The sequence below is a fragment of the Cebus imitator genome, unplaced genomic scaffold (assembly GCF_001604975.1).
Source record: "Cebus imitator isolate Cc_AM_T3 unplaced genomic scaffold, Cebus_imitator-1.0 Scaffold113, whole genome shotgun sequence".
NCBI lineage: Eukaryota > Metazoa > Chordata > Mammalia > Primates > Cebidae > Cebus > Cebus imitator.
The window spans coordinates 6138213-6157592 of NW_016107428.1; the positions used below are offsets into that span (position 1 = coordinate 6138213).

Here is a 19380-nt window from a genome sequence, read left to right on the forward strand (position 1 = left end):
GGTTCAAACACTTCTCCTGCCTCAGCCTCCCAAATAGCTGGGATTATAGGCACCTGCATCACACCTGGCTACTTTTTGTATTTTTGGTAGAGAAGGAGTTTCACCATGTTGGCTAGGCTGGTCTCAAACTCCTGACCTCAGGTGATCCAACTGCTTTGTCCTCCCAAACTGCTGGGATTACAAGTGCGAGCCACCATGCCTGGCTTCTATTGTGACTTTTAACATTACTTACCACACACCACCATAATATCCTATAAAGTTACACAATAAAATAATTACATGTTGGTAAGTTTTAATTATGTGCTATTAAAAATGAGATATGCTCATATAACAATCCTTTATTATGATTCCATAGTACCAGGTTTGCAACAAAATACATAAAACAAATCATAGAGAATGAAAAGCAAGTATTTGACTAAAACTAATGAAATCTCTAATTCCATTATACTTAAGGAATCATATGCTGATTTCCAGTAGTATTGCGGTATGCATAAAAGGCAGTAAAAACTCATTAAAATATTCCTATTTTCTAACAAGAGCTGGGCCTCTAGGGGGGAAAAATTCCAGGTCTATGGTTCTTCAAAAACTATAAAAAAAAAAAAAAAAGAAGTAACGCATGCATTCCCCTAACCTATTTCTCACACACAAAGATCAAATGATTAGGGTGATAGGGTTTTGAAAGTAATGTCCAACTGATACCAAAAATTAAGACCAACTGGGTCGTATATACTTACAATTATTTACCTTAGCTTTTTCCTTTTTACCATCTTTCTTTAGAGTTATCATAAATAGCATTTAGAATCTTCTAAGGGTTATTTTCCTCTTAAAGATAAGTAGAATTCATTTTCATTTTCAAAGGGACATCAGAGAGTTTAACCTTTTTGGAGATCCTAGACTATATCTAGTTTTATAATATTCTAAGTTGAAACAATTTTCCTATTCAAATTAGCATGTGGCAGTTAACCACAAGCAAAGGAGCTCTGCACAAGTAAATGTCTCAGCTCTGATAGCTTCCTCTTTTATTTTTTCTAAGATAAATTAGTTAAATACAAAAAGTCTTGTCATCATTAACCTGCTGTCCAAGCTCTGCAGTTCTGGTCTCTTTACCTTTGAATTGTGATAAGCCCAATCTAGAATCACTGAACTACTGCTTGCTCATTACTATAATTGTATTTGCCAACCTGAGTTTGAGGACTGAAAGAGATTGTTTACTTATACACTGAAAGATACCCCTTGTGTATTTAAACTTATTTGTTTGGCTTAGAGTCATTTTCTGTTGGAGTGAGCCCACTGTTTTACGTATTCTTTAATGTGGTACACCCCATCAAGTTTAAGTAAAGACAAAAGACACTGTAAATGTCCTGCTGTCAGACTGTGGTGTATTAAATGCAATCTAATGCTCCTAAAGAGCTACTCATTCATGTTTCCACATATGCTTTTATGCCCAGGTAATAGCTAATTTTAGTGCTATCAATATCTACAATGGATGTAAAAATAGTCTTTGTTCCTTTTGCCTTATTAGAAAATGTCATAGTAGAGTAGAGCAGAGATGGGATTTCCATGGACTCTTCCATTAGTAATAGCATACCACATTATCCTTCTAATTTTTAGCTTTTTAAGAATCTCTGGCTATCTACCTTTTAGAGCTCATCCCACCTTTGGAATCTAGAAAGAGAATATAGCGTAGTGTTTAGAACACAAGACTCTGGAGCCGAACTGGTAGGAGCCAGACTGCTTGGTTTTGAGTCCTGACTAACAGACTATGGCCAAACTACGTAATCTTCCCGTGCCTCAGTTTTCTCACTGTAAAATGGGAATAGTAATAGCTAGACCCCACTTCATAGGATTGTCATTAGCGTTGCATTGTTATACATAATAGCACTTAGAGCACCACTAGCACAGAGTAAGCACTATACAAAAATGTTAACTGTTGTCATTTTTACTCTGAGATGCCATAAAAAGAAAAAGATCAGTTGGAATTCCAGTTAATAGGATAACTTGCTTGACTGATTATTCTTCCTTAATTCATCAAAATTTTATTGAATCATTATGGGAATTCTTGCCATTTGGACTAGTTTGCTTTCAAAAAACAAATTAACAACTGAGCATATCTTCTAAAGAACAATACAACAGAAGGTCTCTTAATAGACAAGCAACATTAGTCAATGTTTTTTATTAAAATGTACTGACCTGTGCTCATGGCAGCTAAATTTTGATGTCTTCACAGATGGTTTTCCTACATGCCAATGCACTTACGCACTCTCCAGTAGAGCTGCATTTACAAATTCTTCTCCTACACTTTTAAATTCATTTTGTACTCACTATTGCAATTATATTTTAAATATTATACTAATATAAATCTGATAAAATATTAGTGTGAATGAAACTGTGTCCATGTAAATCAGGTTAAATGTTCTGGAATAGCTGTTGAAATACTAGGGGACTGGAAATTAAAACAGATAAAATTTTAGACAAATTCTGTCATCAAACTGCTTCCCAAGTATCTTTGAAATTTTTCTTCCACTTTAAAGAAATTTAAAAGAGATACAATGTTTGACGTATTTGGGCAAGGTTTATGCAAAAAAGGCAAAATGAAACTCCTAGAAGCAGAATGATACTCAAATAGGTCTTGGTTCCCAGAAAAAGATTGATGGAAAAAAAAAAAAACCCGATATGTTCATGTACTTAGTGTTCAAATCCATATTCAAGTTGTACACGCATTTTTGTCTTTTCCTTTAAATGTTTCTCCGCTTGAACAAGATTGTGTAAGGAAGCCTGTTCAGTGCTGGCACATGCTACCTGGGGAGCATCCTTCCTAGGCCTCAGAAGCTGGCTCCTATATACAGATCACACACCTGTGTAAGAAGAATGTTATCAAATAGCAGTTGAGTCTCTGACTGATCCTTAGTGATATCTGCATTGGCATTCATCCCAAAGATTTCTGGTGCTGGGGTCAGTGGCAGAGTCTTTGTGTATTCGATGTAGCTTTTGTGCTGCAGAGATGAATAACAAGAAGTCAGGAGGTTAGAAATCAATTACACTCTAGAACTTTTCACAGAAAGGAGGTAATTTTCAGTACTCCAGTTATTGAGCAGATAGGCCTATGAGGCTGGACACTGAGCGCTTTCACTTTCTTTTAGCCTGGGCCAAAGTTAAAAGATGTATGAACATATTTAGAGAGAAAAAGAAAATGTACCATTCAATTAGAATGGGTTTTTTAATGGGGGTGGGGAACCCTGGTAACTTTATTTCGAAATTACCTACAGAGAAATCTTTCTGTGTCATATTTTGCTGATGGCTATTCTTATCACAATAAAAATATTTTTTTCTGATTTACTCTGTTTGTGAAAAATCCACCCAATTCATAAAAGTAAAATTTTAAATTCTGTTATTCTGAAATAATCATCATTAACATTTATACTTCTTTTTATGCATACATACATATTTTTTATTTTATTTAAACCGACTTCTATTAAAATTTCATACCTTCCTTGATGCTCATATAATCATATACAAACATCCACACACAGACATGGCAAAGGGGGTTTGGTCATGGATGGCTTTACTATTTGGGTCATGTTACAAAAACCTTACTTCGTCTTGCTGTTTTCTCACTTGGCAATTCATCATTGGAGATCTTGTTACCCCAACTCCCATGTTGGCTTGCTGTACCCAATCTGTGACCTAGGCTTTAGGACTGTTTTTTTTCCCTTTATCTATACCTACATCTGCCCTCAGCTAGCATTAATCCTAGTGGAAGATGGGGTTAGGTTTGGGGGATTACAGTATCTGTTGCTGTTACTTGTATTTAACTTTCAATGTATGCCCTTTGACTTCTGGGAATAAAATGAGAAAGAACTTGATTGTCCTAGCAATCTCTAGAAATCCACTGTGATCATCAGAAGGCAGTGGCCAGGACTCTAGAAGAGCAGAAGGAAATCCTGGACTTGGGCTGCAGGTGGTTCTGTGACTTGCCGCCACCTTCTTACCTGTATGGCCTTGGGCAAATTATTCTACCGTAACGAACCTGCTTTCTCACTTGGGATAAAATAATAATAAAAATGTTAATTTGATAGTGAGATAATTACTTGCAACTGACTTCTAAATAATTGAAATATAAATATTAACTATTACTGCTAATAATATTGTGCTAATAACATCTCTTATGTATTTTCATTTTAATTGGGGACAATATCTTTTTAGCCAAAGGGCTGAGTTTATGATGACAGAACTTCAGGTCACTGAAAAAGCTATTCTTGAGTGAGAAATGTTTCTGATACTCTTTATGTTACAACAAACAGGAAACCTCTAACTCCACCTATAGCGTGAGCTTTGTTCTATCACTATATGACTGAAGAAAGCACAGACAAGGGTAACAAAAAAACAAAGCCTGCAGAAAAATCACCATTTAAAAAATATCACCACCAAAATAATTTCATGTCTTACTACTTTTAGTTTTTTTGAAGGGCATACTTACATCACCAGAAGGAGGAACAAAATAGATGCCACTTGAGTCAAATTTATAGCCTGAATTTTCAACTAATTCTGGATTGAAGAATTTGTTTAGAATGCTGCGCAGCGTGCGCCGGTCCCAGTCATCGGTCACTCTGCCTCCATAATTGCATTCGCCGGTCATGTACCGCAGAGCATCATACGGCAGTTCCTAAAATAGAGAGCGCACGTCAGTCAACCAGTTCATCAGCAGCCTATTATACAGAACCGTGTTTCTTGTTTGTTCCTGTTACTAAATTAAACATCTTACGAAAAGTTTGCATTAACACAGCTTCCCTTCGTATGCTTCCCTGTTAATTGTTGCCGTTTTTCCCAGTGTCATTCTTTTCTTTTCTGGCTTTTTATTTCCATCCAGTCAATGCTGAGAATGGAGCTCCTCTATTAACTTGTGAATTTATTGTCTATCAACCAAAATTATTTCAATACTTACTGTGTGCCAGATACAAATGAATTAGGTCATAATGTCATCTGTGAAAACTTTGCACTGCTGAGTAGCATGCAAAGCAGATACAGTGTAATTCAGAGGGCCGGGCATGGGGCCGGGCATGGTGGCTCATGCCTGTAATCCCAGCACTTTGAGAGGCCAAGGAGGGAGGATCACTTGAGCCCAGTAGTTCGAGAACAGCCTGGGCAACATGAGAAGACCCTGTCCCTACCAAAAAAGAAAAAAAAAAATTAACCAGGTATGGAAGCACATGCCTACAGTCCCAGCTAGGGAGGAGGCTGAGGTAGCAGGATCGAAGCTGCAGTGAACTCTAATCATGCCACTACTCTCCAGCCTGGGTGACAGGGCAAGATCCTGTCTAAAATATATACACACACACAGACACACACACACACACATATATAATATATAAACTCAGAGACCAGCAGTGTTACTTCACCACCTTTCAATATCCATATATATTTGACAATTGGAATTTTATATATACACACATATACACACATATATCTATATATACACACAATTGTGCACTTATTTTTTCACAAATTCTTACATTTCTTTTACCATTTCATGAAACATTCTTTGAAAATACTATTTTTAATAACTGTTTTCTAATATTGAACACTTTTGCTGCTTCTAATTTTTTAATGTGTTGAATTATGTTTCATTAAATATACATTTCTTAAAATTTGTAATGATCCTTTAGTCCAGATTCCTGAAATTACTTTTTTCCACACACACAAAAAAAGAATCTTATAAAAAGCAATTTATAAACATTACCACTCTGCTTTTACAAAAAGCTGAAGCATTTGTAGCAGCCAGTTTTTAAATCTTTGCTAATATGGTGGGTCAGTGATAATACTATTTCAATTTGCATTTCTAGAATAGTAAGGTTCACAGTTATTTAATATGTTTAATAATATTTGTTGTTCTTTTGTAAACTAGCCTATTTTTCCTATCCTATTGTTATTTGGCAAAACTGGAACTTAAGGCAGTGAATTTAGGAAAACATGTGTCATGTTTTGTGAGGGATTTTGTTTTTTTGTTTTTTGAGTCAGAGTCTCACTCTGTCACCCAGGCTGGTGTGCAGTGGCACAATCAGGGCTCACTGCCTCCACCTCCAGGGTTAAGGAGATCCTCCTACCTCAGCCTCTCAAGTAACTGGGACTACAGGCACATGCCACCATGCCTGGCTAATTTTTGTATTTTACGTAAAAGTAGGGTTTCACCATATTGCTCAGGCTGATCTTGAACTCCTGAGCTCGGGCAATCCACTGCCTCCGAAGTGCTGAGATTATAGGCATGAACCACTGCACCTTGCCCTATTAAAGTTTTAATAGTACTTCTTTCTATATACTCTTTTATAAGCTTTTATTTTTCAAATTTGGGGAAATATTTTTTCTATTTAGTTTAAAAAATTATTATGTTCTCTAGTGTGTAGAATTTTTTAATGTTTATTAATGCAATGGTGTTGATTTTTCACATTGCAATTTCTTTTATCTTGAGCACAAATACTTACACACCCACTAGCAGTACATAAAATTCTATTTCTCACTGCTTTCAATAAAAGAGAGTTATTATCATTTAGGAAAAAAAATTGACAATAAAACAATATAATTATTTTTAATTTTGTTTTTGGCATTGACACTTTCAAAATTTTTATTCACCATTTGTATTTTTTATTTTATAAATTACTCACTCTGATCTTTTATGTGTTTTTCTAATTTGAATATCTTTTTTTTCTTATTCAAAAGCTCTTTGTAAAGATATTGAATCAAGTCTTTCAGATAAGATTTTATATACTTTCTCCATTTTTATTTCTCTTTTACTTCTATGGTATTTATGACATTTTAATAAAGCAATATTTTAAAATATTTTATACTATACCAGGCGCGGTGGCTCATGCCTGTAATCTCAACACATTGGGAGGCCAAGGTGGGTGGATCACTTGAAGTCAGGAGTTTGAGACCAGCCTAGTCAACATGGTGAAACTCCATCTCTACTAAAAATACAAAAATTAGCTGGATGTGGTGGCACATGCCTGTAATCCCAGCTACTCAGGAGGCGGAGCAGCTCGTGCCATTGCTCTCCAGCCTGGGGAACTCTGTCTCAAAATATAAATTCTCTCACTCTCTCTCTCTCTCTCTCTCTCTCTATATATATATATATATATATATATATATATATATAATTTACTCTTATACTAAATTATAGTAATCTCCTGAGAATGTTTTCATCATTTTTGTGCTTTCTATGTCCTTCTTACTGTTACCTACTAAAATCTAAAGTGTTCAATCTTACCCAAGGGGGGAAAAAGATCTAAAGTGCATAGATCCCACATTCTAGTGATCCCACTTTCAAGTAAAAACAGTAGCACTAGGTTAAGTAGTAGTGATTAGAGAGGGGAAATTTATTGAATTAGGGGCTAGAAATTATAAGACTTGCTATTTGGTAGAACATGAATTTAGGAGAACATGTATCAGTGACAAAGCCCTTGTGAAAACACAAATAGAATCAGGAAGAATTGCAGAATATTTACGTGCTTCCAACTGCAAATGTGAACAGTTTGATGAGATGCACACGCTGCTTGGCCTTGTGCTACTGATAGGCCCCCATCCCATAAAAATGAAAAATAAGAAAACTCATATGCAAATCAAATAAGTAGTAAATAAGGTAGAGGTGGATCAGCTAGCGCCCGAAAAGGCTTTGTGATGTAGACATAGATGAGATGCAGAGGAGGAGAATTGCATAAGGGTTACACTTGACCAACATGCCCCTGAGAGTTCACGAGGTAAATGCTATCTGTTGTTTCTCTCAGCCATTGGGTCAAAACCAGGGCCAATTAAATTGAGGAGTGTTTTCCAGGGGCGGGTGGGTTGGTGGGCGTGTAGACTGACTAACATTTCTAGAAACAGTAGCAGTTTGCTGCTTGGATTGCTTCCCTGTTCCTTGTTACAAGAGGGTTGAGACAATGAGCAGCTAGAGAGAGAAGGTGAAAACAGGTCTTGAAGTCAACAATTAGTACTCACCGTTACATAAGAAGTTCATTTTAACCTTAATTCGCAAAAAACAAAAAGAAAAGAGAAGAAAATCTTAATTATCAAAAAAGGAGAAATGCTGTGTAGGTGGGCATTAAAACAAACATCTCTACTTTGAAAGTTATCTACAACTTATGCAGAGTAGAAAAGGTAAGCTGAAGATTAACATGTAGACTATGTCTTTGAGAAAAAAAATTATGTGTATATTGTGTTTATATATGTGTATCTACAGATGCACAGGAAAATGTCCAGGCACAGATACCCCAGGCTGTGAAAATGGTTGCCTTGAGGATCAGTTAGGGTCAGAATGGGGGGTGAGAGGTGGGTCTTATGTGCACATGTGTGTACACACACACACACACACACACACACACACACACCCCTACCAAAACAAGAATGACAAAGCAATTGCCCATCTGCCAAGTAGATAATATATATCCACCTAAATTTTCTTCTTTTATACTTTAATTTTTTCTATTTAGCCTTTTTTGATTTAACAGCAATTATATATGAAGAATCTGCTTTAGCAAATAACCAATTATTCTAACTTCATTTATTGAATACCTCTTCTGTTTTCTATTCATTTTAAATGCTGCTATTAAGCCAAATTTCTACATATAGTAGTGTTGCCATTTTTGTTTCTGAGAGCTTGAAGATCTTCCCACTTATTATCATTCAGTCATTAAACAGACACTCACGGAGTCTGTAAAACTACATACGTTGTTTTAGGCACTGAGAATGCAGAAGTAAACAAATCAAAGTCACCATATGTTCTAGTGGTTCATGAATTGGCAAAACGTGCTCTACTTCTTAGCAAAGTTTGCAGTTCCCAGTAAACTACATGCATCACCAACTCTGTTAAGGCGGCCAGAGCAAACTGGAGCCTGGGAACCCATGTTTCTGATCGCTGGGCCAAGAATCTTAGGGACAGGATCACAGAGATGATGAGCAGGTAAACCACAGAAAACTGAAAAATCTGGAATCTCCTCCTGCTCTTATAAATTTATCACCATAGTGATAAGGATTCTCAATGTGAGGCTGGACAGAGTGAGTCTCAGCCACAGTAGATGCAGAAATGTGCTGAGGGGAGGCAGACATGGTTCCTGCGTCTGAGTTGACTGTTCAAGGAGTCCCAAAAGTAGACAAGGACTGAGCACAGGAAAGGGTACTCAGAATATGAGAAAAGACCGACGCTCAGAGACGTGAAAGAACACATCACACGGGAGAAGAGCAAGGAGACTGTAGTAACACAGTGCAGGGCAGGGGACAGAGCCAGGAGCTGGCAGGTGGCGGGAGGAGGATATAGGTGGAAAGGGATAAGGAATGACAGCATCAGTCACTGCCATAGTTCTAGCTTGGGGGCTGGGTGGATGGTGGTTCTATTACATTGATGCAGGCAAAGAATGGAAAATAGAGAACAGGAACATTTAGTAATTCTTCATGAAAGCAGGATTCCATAAAGTAATCACTCCTTATTTTGATTTCCTTCCAATTTTTTGTACATTCCTTGACCTATTACTTTTTACAAAGCACATGTTATATCAGCTCCATGGACACCCAGCACTAGACCAGAAATAAGCGCTTGAGGTATTTCAGCCATAACACTTGTATGCCAGGGATCACTTTTGTGAAATATTTGTCCCTTCAAGTTCCTATTAATGTTTGATTCCTCCGGAAGGCCTGCAGTTTGCCTATAGGTTTCACATTCCTAAGGGCTTGCTTTTGCTCTTCATTCCTGACTGGGGTGGAGGGAACCTACCAAGGCCAAATTTCTAAGACACAGAGCAAGGGTTTTCCAAATTCCTCAACCTTATTTTTTTTTCCAGTTAAATTTTATTCATAGTAACTTAGAATTAGAGCATATATATTTTATTCCATTGTCATCAACTATCTACTGGACCTACTTAGGACCCAGTAAAGCATGTCCTGGTATAAATTGGGAGGTCCTGCATTTTCCCCTACATATCCATTGTATCTCTACCACATTCCCTAATCTTGCTCAAATGATTTTGTTTACACTCTTATTGTCACCTGCATGGGTTACCATGGCAAGTCTTCTGTATTATTTTCCTATGACACCAATAGGTGGCTTAACATGATAAAAGTGTATTGACTAACAGTGCTGGAGTCTAGAAGTCTGAAATCAAGGGATTGGCAGGGCCACACTCACTCCCAAGCCTCTGTAAGGATCTTTCCCAGCCTCCTCTGGTTGTAGCTCCAGGTGTCCCTTGGCTTATGGCAGCACAACGCCAATCTCTGCCCCTGTCTTCACATGGTTGTCTTCCCTATTTGTGTGTGTTCAGATTTCCCTCTTTTTATAATGACACTCGTCATATTAGATTAAGGGCCCACCCTTCTCCCGTATGACCACATTTTAGCTTAACTAATTACACCCACAATGGCCCCATCCCAAAATAACATCCCATTTTGAATTACCATGGATTAAGATTTCAACTCCTAGCATCTCCTGAAACCAGCCTGTTAGCTAAGTCTCTCTAAATCCACTCTCCATTCTGTTGCAAGAGTGATCTTTTTAAAATGCAAAAATAGTCTCTGAAAAACACACAAATAACAATAGAATAACCACCAAATTGGTTAGCACGGCATGTTCCAAATCACTTATAGCTAACCAATTTTTTTCGCTGATTTGTACATTTTTTAAAAAAAGACTATTTTTGTAGAACAGTTTTAGGTTCACAGCAAAATGGAGCAAGAGGTATGGGGTTTTCCCACATATTCCCTGTCCCCATACATGCATAGACTACCCAAGAATCAACATCCATGACCAGAGTGGCACATGCGTTACAAATAATGAGCCTACACTGACACATCATTCATTAGGACTCAAAGTCCACAGCTGACATTAGGGTTCACTCCTGGTTGATGAATGCCAACGGCGCCAGTGGCCCCCATGGACTTCACTGTGGCCGAGGACCAACCCATCAACCTGTGTAACAAGCTGCCACCAGCCATGGTGCTTGGCATATCCTCCTACCCCTCTGATGGCTGCAGCACCGACTGGCTGTGGAGCCCTGTCAAATACAGGGTGAAGACTACCCCGAGGTATGTGGGGCTGGGCGCATACCTCTGTCTTCTCTTGGGATTTAGTGTCTTCCTTCATCTCCACCTTGGCAGGAGCCTCCTTCTCTGGGGTGGCTACGTTTTTTCTTATCTCCAGCCTCTTCCTTCTTGGCTTTGACTTTGGATTCTTTGGGCTTTTCAATGGCAGGTTCCTTTTTTGTGTGTTTTTCATTTTATAAGCACTTGATTTTATTGCACACACGCAAAGTGGACTTTAGTGGAAAGTGTGCCCTGGTATAATTCAGTGGCCAGTGCCCGGACCTGCCTGGGTCACTCTTCCAGAATAGAGAGCCCTGGGCAAGGGCTTGATCACTCCTTTGGAAAACAGAAGGCATTTGGGAATAGGTTATCTCAAGCATAATGTGCTGTAATTGCTCATTCATTATTGAGGTCATTTCACAGTTACACACAGAGGCAATAAATGCACTTATTTGGAAAGCAGGAGGCAGTTTTTACAGTCAAGTGTTTACGTGTGGCATTCAGAATATATCACATTCAGCTACATAAGCTATCATAACATAATTGTCCATCTCGTGGGGAGGGCGTAGGGGCAGGGGGCTGGCAGTACCCTCTCTTGCTAACACACTGCTAACAGAAATTCCTGTTTGAAGAAGGAGGCCCCGTCATCTAAGCAGTTTCTTCTTACATAAAAAGAGAAAAAGCGAAAATTGCGTGACTCCGATCTTTGAGCTCCAGGACCCTTCTAGTTTCTCTGGCTGCTGTAGACGTTTCTTTCTCCCTGCCTTTCTTCCCCTTGATGGCTTTGTCTTCTGTGGCCTTCTCGAGAGGCCTGCCGTCTTTTTGGTCTGTGCCGGAGGATTTTTCAGCCTTTTCCACCCTAGGTTTGCTGGGCTCCTTTGAGAGGGTCTTGCCATCCTCCTTGGCTTTGGCCTCTGTCTTGAGTTTCTCCTCAGGCTTCTTGGCCTCGGTGGCCTTTTCCTCCTGGTGTCTTTCTTCTGGGGTGCGGGCGCGGGCGCTGCCGCCTCCTTCTCTGCTGGTTTGCTGGGTTCCTTGGCCACCTCTGTCTTCTCTTTGGGTTTAGTGTCTTCCTTCATCTCTACCTTGGCAGGAGCCTCCTTCTCTGGGGTGGCTGTTTTTTTCTTATCTTCAGACTCTTCCTTCTTGGCTTTGACTTTGGATTCTTTGGGCTTTCGATGGTAGGTTCCTTCTCCACTGTGGACTTTGGAGCCTCCTTCGTGGGTGCCTCCGCTTTCTTGCTGTCCTTCTTCCCCTCTGCTTTTGGCGTGGTGGGAGCTTTCTCTTCCTCTACCTTCTTCGGGGCTTCTCCTCCTCCTTCACTGGCGACTTCACCTCTTCCTTCTTTGGGATCTCCTTCCCAGGGGCCTTGGCATCCTCCTTCAGGAGAGACTTCGCCTTCTCTGGGGGCTTGACATCTGCATTGGCAGGGCTTTTGGCCTTTCCGGGGATTTGTCTACAGGGGACCTTGCTTCCTCCTTTGTTGGAGTCTTGGCCTTCTCAGGGGACTTTGCTTCTTCCTTCAGTGGGGACTTGGCCTTCTTGGGAGACTTGACTTCAGCTGGAGATTCTGCCTCTTTCTTCTCTGGGGACTTGGTCTTCTCTCTCTGGGGACTTGGCCTTTTCAGGGGACTTGACCTCAGCTGGAGATTTTGCTTCTTCCTTCACTGGGGATTTGGCCTTCTTGGGAGACTTGGCCTCAGCTGGTGACTTTGACTCTTCCTTTCCTGGGGACTTGGCCTTCTCGAAGGACTTGACCTCGGCTGGGGATTTGGCTTCCTCCTCCTCCAGGCACTTGGCCTCAGACGGTGACTTTGCCTCTTCCTTCACTGGGGACTTGGCTTCCTTCTCTGGAGGTGCAGCCTCTTCTGCTGGGGGAGACTTTGCTTCCTCTCGTTCCCCTTCAGCCTCCTCCTCTTCAGCCCCTTCTTCTTCTGTGTCCTCCTCCTCTTTGGCCTCTTTCTCCTCTTCTTCAGTCACTTGGGTCTCCACCGTCTGTTCCTCCACAATCACAGTTTCTCTCTCGACTTCTCTACCACTTTGATCTTCTTTTCGCTTTTGACCTTTATGTGAGTGGACATGGAGGGAATTTTGGGGAGTCCTTCTGGAAGTGATAAAGGAATCGGGCCAAAGCCAATCAGACACTCTTCGCCTTCTGGGAGTTTTCTGATATATTCTGAATCACTCTGGCTATCTCTATATCTACAGCCATCTTGACATTGAGCAGGTCCTGGTCTTCTGGCAGCTGGGCTGCCATCTCCCACTTGGTGTTCCTCAGCTCAGCGTCCAGCTGCTGAATGGCTTCCTGGTAGGAGGCAATGTCGGCCTGATGACGATCCTCCAGCTTGGAGCGCTGCCTCTCCAGGGAGTCCTGGAGAGGCTCTGGAATGGGAGATGGCTTGGAAAGTACCCTCAAGCCAGGCCCCCTTCTCTGGGCCCGGTTCCGCATCTGTGAAGTGGAGCTGATGGCCCCTGCCTTGGTAGAGGTGGTAGATGGATATGCATCCCCACAAGCCGGCCCCCTCCCCAAGAATACTGACTGCTGTGGGTAACAGCAAGTGGCTACTTTCAGCATAGAGAGCTACAAGGCCTGCTTTCTCTGTGTGCCTGTCCCTATTTTCTAGGGTGTGCAAAAAAAAAAAAAAAAAAAGGCAAGGGTCCAGAGATGTGGGCAGTGGAACTCCTCCTTGGACCAGGCTGATGGAGGATGGGAAGGATGAACAGGGCAGGTTCCCCCACCGACAGCACCCCCTGCTTCCTGGGGCCCTCCCTCAGGCTTCCACAAGCTGCCTCCTAAAGTTACCTGAAGTAGTGTCTCTTCACTAACCTGGGCCAGGGTGCCAGAGGCACCTTCCTGGAGCTCACACTGCTGGACAGGCTCTTCTCCCTCCCTGGGCCTGTTTCCTCTGTTGCAGGGAGAGTGGAGTAGGCACTAGTTGCCTGCCTCAGTTGGAGCATCTTGTGGGGAAGTTCTCTACTGTGGGCTCAGTGCTAGTTGTTGCTGTGTGTCTAGTGCAGGTGACGGAGCAGTTTCTGGCCAGAGCAGGCTTTGCCTGGGTCCAAGGGGCAGGCATAGCTACTCTTCCATGGAGGGGGAGAGTTTTGCTCAGCAGCCATTGCCACTGTGGCCACAGGATACATGCCGAGGGGTGAGGGTGGTCAGAGGAAGTGAGAGGGGAGCAGGAAGGCCACCAGCAGCTCCCATCTTAATTTCCTCTATATGTCTGCCCTGGCCCTGGCCCAGGATTTGGTTGAGGAGTAGCATGGGAATGTGGCTTGCCTGGGGCCACACGGCAGCTGTGGTAGCCAGCAGGAGCCCGGGGAATCCTGCCCCTATTAAAGAAAAAAATTCTATGGATTTGGACAGATTCATAATGCTGTGTATCCACCATTAGAGTATCATAGAATATTTTTGCTGCTCTACATAGAAATCCTCTGTGTTCAACCTATTCATCCTTCCTTCCCACCTAGGCATTGGGAACCAATAATCATTTTACTGTCTCCACAATGTTGCCTTTTCCAGAATGTCATAGAGTTGAAATCACAGACTATGTAGGCTTTTCAGACTGTATTCTCTCACTTAGCAATATGCATTTAAGTTTTCTCTGTGTCATTTTATGGCTTAATATCCCATTTCTTTTTAGCACTGAATCATACCCCATTGTCTGAATGTATCACAGTTTATCCATTCACCTACTAAAGGACATCTCAGTTGCTTCCAAGTTTTGCCAATTATAAATAAAGCTTCTACAGATACCTATGTCTAGGTTTTTGTGTGGACCTAAATTTTCAACTCCACTGGGAAAATTCAAAGGAGCATGATTGCTGGATCATATGGCAAAAGGATGTTTAGATTTATAAGAAATTGCTTTTATAAGAAACTGCTAAGGTGTCTTCCGTAGTGGCTGTACCCACACCAGCAATTAGCGAGAGTTCCTGCTGCTCCACATCCTTGTTAGCATTTTGTGGTATCAATGTTCCGGATTTGGCCATTCTAGTAGATGTGCAAAGGTCCTCATTGTTTTAGTTTCTATTTCTCTGATGACATATAACGTGGGGCATCTTTCATATGCTTGTCATATTGTATATATTTATTAGTGAGATGTCTGTTAAGATCTTTAACTCCCTTTTAAATCTGGTATTTTGTTTCCTTACTGTTGAGTTCCAAGAGTCGTTGGATGGTTTGGCTAATAGTCCTTTATCGGGTATGTCTTTTTGCAAACATTTTCTCCCAGTCTGTGTTGTGTTGTTCTTTTCTTTTTTTAAGACAGGGTCTTTTTTAGCTAGGACTTGTATTAGCTAGGACTTCCAGTACAATGTCAAAAAGCAGTAGTGAGAAAGGATATCATTGTTTTGTTCCTGATCTTGGTGGGAAAGCTTCTAGCTTCTCATCATTTAAGTATGATTAGCTGTAGGTTTTTTGGTACATTTTTTAAGGCAAGTTGAAGATGCTCCTCTCCATTCCTAGTTGAGAGTTTTTTTTTTGTTTGTTTTTTTAAATCATGAGTGAGTTGGATTTTTTCAGATGCTTTTTCTGTATCTATTGATATGATCATATGATTTTTCTTCTTCAGCCTTCAAATTTATTAACTGAATTTGTAATGTTAAACCAGCCTTGTATACCTGCCTACTTTTCATTGACTCTTCACTATAGAATATTTTAAATTAGAATATACTCTACAAGTGTTTAGAACAAAGTGCTACATGGAAGAGCTTCTCATCCTTTTTTTATTTTTATTTTTGTATTGAGAAGTGTAATTATAGCTCAACTACTTCCTCAGGCACTGTATCACTACATTTTTGCCTCCTTTATTAGTACATTTTTTGGATAAATGTTACTACAAGAAAAAAGCTCATTAATTTTATGATTCTTTTGAATGTTTCGTCAAATTTAGATGCTGCAAAACTGAAGGCTTTATGAATACATTCTACAGAATAGGAATTTGTCCGATTAAACACAGTAGCTCAAATGAAATATTCTTCACATAAGTTTATATACACCATCTGAGCTCTCAGTATTTATTTTTCTCTGTTCCTTCTTTTATATAGAATCCAATGCCTTCCAGTTTGTAAGCCTTTTAAAAAATAGTCACAATTTACTAAAAGTTTCAAAAAGCTTTTGAATATTCAATTGATGATATAATTTATAGATTTCCAACTAAATTTGAACAAAATTACCGAAATTTAGAGGATTAACTTTCAAAAGGCTTCATATTTTTATAGGACGCTTGGATTTATTTACCAAGTACTTCTTCAAAGGTACAGGCATGTCAAAAATCCCACTGACAAATAGCAAAGAGAGAAAGGGAACTGCTATGCTGAGAGTGTATGCGTCCATCAGAATTGTAGAGGCTGAAATGTGGCTGATGTGACAACATCAGGCTGTTTGGCTTCTTTCCATATCTATGCTGCAGGTTAACACCAATGGCTTAAATAGTTTTTTTCCTGACAAACAGTCCAAACTCTGGAATAATGGTATAATGACATTACCCTAAAAATAAAGTCATGCTCCACAAAAGAATAAAACTAGTCTGTTTGTTTTTACATTTTGGAACCTGGCTGATTAATAGCCTCCTCAAGTCCTTTTCAAAATAAGTACTTTCCAAAACATTACCATTTTTGGATCTCCATAAGTGTTTGTTTGTCAAAGTAAATAATATAATATGGGTTTCCAATAGACAAACTGACGTCCTAAGTACCTAGTATAGCAGTTATAATATCCTGTTATAATAAAGAACTACTTAATAAGCTGTTGGGAACTACTCTCCTATTCATTTTATAAGAGTAGAAATTAATCAGAAGTGCCCACTTACTGTAACACACTTACAACATGATAAAGAGCAACATAGGTAATGTCCTTGCTGTGATTTTTATGATACCTCATACTGGTTCAGGAACATGTGGAGTTGCTGTACACTGATTCTCAGATCAGTCTCATTGAACTCATAAGGAATATTCCACCCTAGGGGTCCAAATTTCCGTCTTTCTTGCACCAAAGCATGAAAGAAACACAGGCCATAAAGCAATTTCTTGAATTCCTCCTGTAATGAGAAGAAATGATGCCACATCATTATTTTCCTCATATATTACGTTATATTTACCATATTTTAAAATGAAAGTAAATTCCTTTCACTTATAAATAGCATAGGGATATATTCATCCCAAATTATAACAGAATTAAGTGTGTTTCTATAGCTCTTCAGGCAAAGTATATCCATCTGTGTACATGTTCACATAGCTATGCACACATAGCTACGTACCCCAGGTTTTTAGGAAGCATGGGAGGCTCATCTAGTTTAATGCTGCCTTACAAATTTTGGAGGTCCCTACCGAAGCATTACAAGGCAACACAGAACAATTCCAACGTGTGCTCCCAGACCACCATGGAGAAATGTCAAAGGAGATAATCCAAACTAGTCAGAGCAGCCTAAAATGCACAAGAATAGGAAACAGGCAAAACAGAACCTGAGAGAGGATTTGTGAAGAGGTTTCCTGGGAGGGAACAGCTGTTATACTGGGAGTCCCCTTCCCCAAACCCCCGGTGGGGAGGGCTGTGTGGGGTCTACCCTCTAAGTTTGAGTTAGTGGAGAGGAATTGACGGAGCCTTGTGGAGGGTTGACACATGCCCCCTGCAGCTGAGGGTGGAAAGTAGGGGGAGGATGATAAAAGTGAAGTCGCCACTCCTCCAACAGTGGGCGCATCCAGTGGGAATCCCAAGGAGCAGACGGGGAGTGTGGGCTGAGAATGGCAGCCAGGGGTCACTTGGAAGGTGTCCTGGTCAAGAAGACTTCTGCCACGGGGTGAAGAAACCCCAAGAGTAAAAGCCTGTATGAAAGGAGTGCTAGAGACCCAGAAGCTGAGGAGGATTCGGACTTGCCATCTGAAGTAGAGGCACTGCCAAGGGTGACAGAGTCACAGTCATGAGTCCAGCAGGGGAGCCTAAGGAGAACCCATGAAAAAACTCACAGAAGATTTCACAAAGAACTGAAGAGTCAGCTTTAAATGCTTTGCCAACTCCAGCAAGCTGTAGGCAACAGCAGCCCCCATTGGGAACTTCTGCCCCTCCCAGCCTCGCCCTCACGCACATTTTGAGCTGAGTGATCTCTATCAGCAGCTGTCAAGTGCAGGAAGAGTCACAAAAGAAAGATGCCAACTCCATCTTCCCCCAAGAACAGGAAGCCTGCCAACTACAGGCCCCAGGTGAGACACTAGGGAGTAGAAACCTAGATGTTGAGTAGAAGTTGAAATAATGATCAATATATTATATTATACTTCTTGGTTTCTGAATCAAGGCTGGCTTTGCAATTTAAAATGACTACAGAACATTTTATTGCCTAACAGTAACCAGAAAAGTCATAAAGATGACATTTTATACAAGAGCAGGGGAAGGGTTTCCCTCGTAGAATAAATTTGAAAGGGAAGGTGGAAGACAAAACAAAAGTAGCATAAATTTAATCACAGAGGTAGTTAAATATGCTGGGCTAATTCTGGATTATTTTATCTATATTAGAGAATTTAGCTAATCAGTAAATGTGCTGATGTTGAAAGCCAGGTTTCTCACTGCACAAGAAGGGACATACAAATATGGAATGAGGAAAAGCAAAAAGATATCTGAGAAAAATGACTGAAATTGGAGGTATTGGTACAAATTCATCACTTCTAAAATTTGCATAGAGTATTTATGTGCACATGAACTTCTTTGCATGTATGTGTATGTATATTTGTATATTTGCATACATGTGTGCATACATATCTGTATATTTGTGTATGTGTGTACACGTATACCTCCAAGTCCTCCCCACTGAAAGAGTCAAAAAACTGCAGACAGAGAGTACAGTAGCAATAAGCTCCTCTAACACCCAGACCCTGGTCTCTAATGCCATTCTCCTTTAAAAGGAAACAGTGTTCTTCAGAAAAACGGCTGATTCCAAGGCTGGGGCAAGACAGGTATACCATGAGCCTGAACATCTTACGCCAGAAAGTAAGAGGTACTACTGCTACTAATCATCAGATAATAGAATATTTTTTTTTAAATATAGAATGTATGCCAAGTACAGAGGAAGCAGTTTGAAGGAGCCCTAATTGACCAACTCTAGAACAATCTGAGTACCAAAAGACTCCAGTATAGCATTGAAAATACTTAATGTGGGCCGGGCGCGGTGGCTCAAGCCTGTAATCCCAGCACTTTGGGAGGCCGAGGCGGGTGGATCACGAGGCCAAGAGATTGAGACCATCCTGGTCAACATGGTGAAACCCCGTCTCTACTAAAAATACAAAAAATTAGCTGGGCATGGTGGTGCGTGCCTGTAATCCCAGCTACTCAGGAGG

At 40.4% G+C, this 19380-nt stretch overlaps 1 protein-coding gene and 1 long non-coding RNA gene across 2 annotated transcripts in view; both read right to left on the minus strand.

Annotated features, from left to right (window-relative positions):
• Positions 1–19380, minus strand: part of DNAH7 (dynein axonemal heavy chain 7) — a 344809-nt gene that overhangs the window by 17483 nt on the left and 307946 nt on the right. The window contains exons 58-60 of the mRNA XM_017538741.2: positions 16932–17093; positions 4478–4663; positions 2856–2993 (exon numbers count right to left, since the gene is read on the minus strand). Of these exons, the coding sequence (XP_017394230.1) occupies positions 2856–2993; positions 4478–4663; positions 16932–17093 (486 nt within the window). The remainder of the gene's footprint in view (positions 1–2855; positions 2994–4477; positions 4664–16931; positions 17094–19380) is intronic.
• On the minus strand, positions 12667–12902 carry LOC108311326. The gene is made up of 3 exons (XR_005201878.1): positions 12883–12902; positions 12811–12834; positions 12667–12732 (listed from the first exon to the last, which is right to left on the minus strand). It is a non-coding gene; the product is annotated as an uncharacterized LOC108311326 (long non-coding RNA).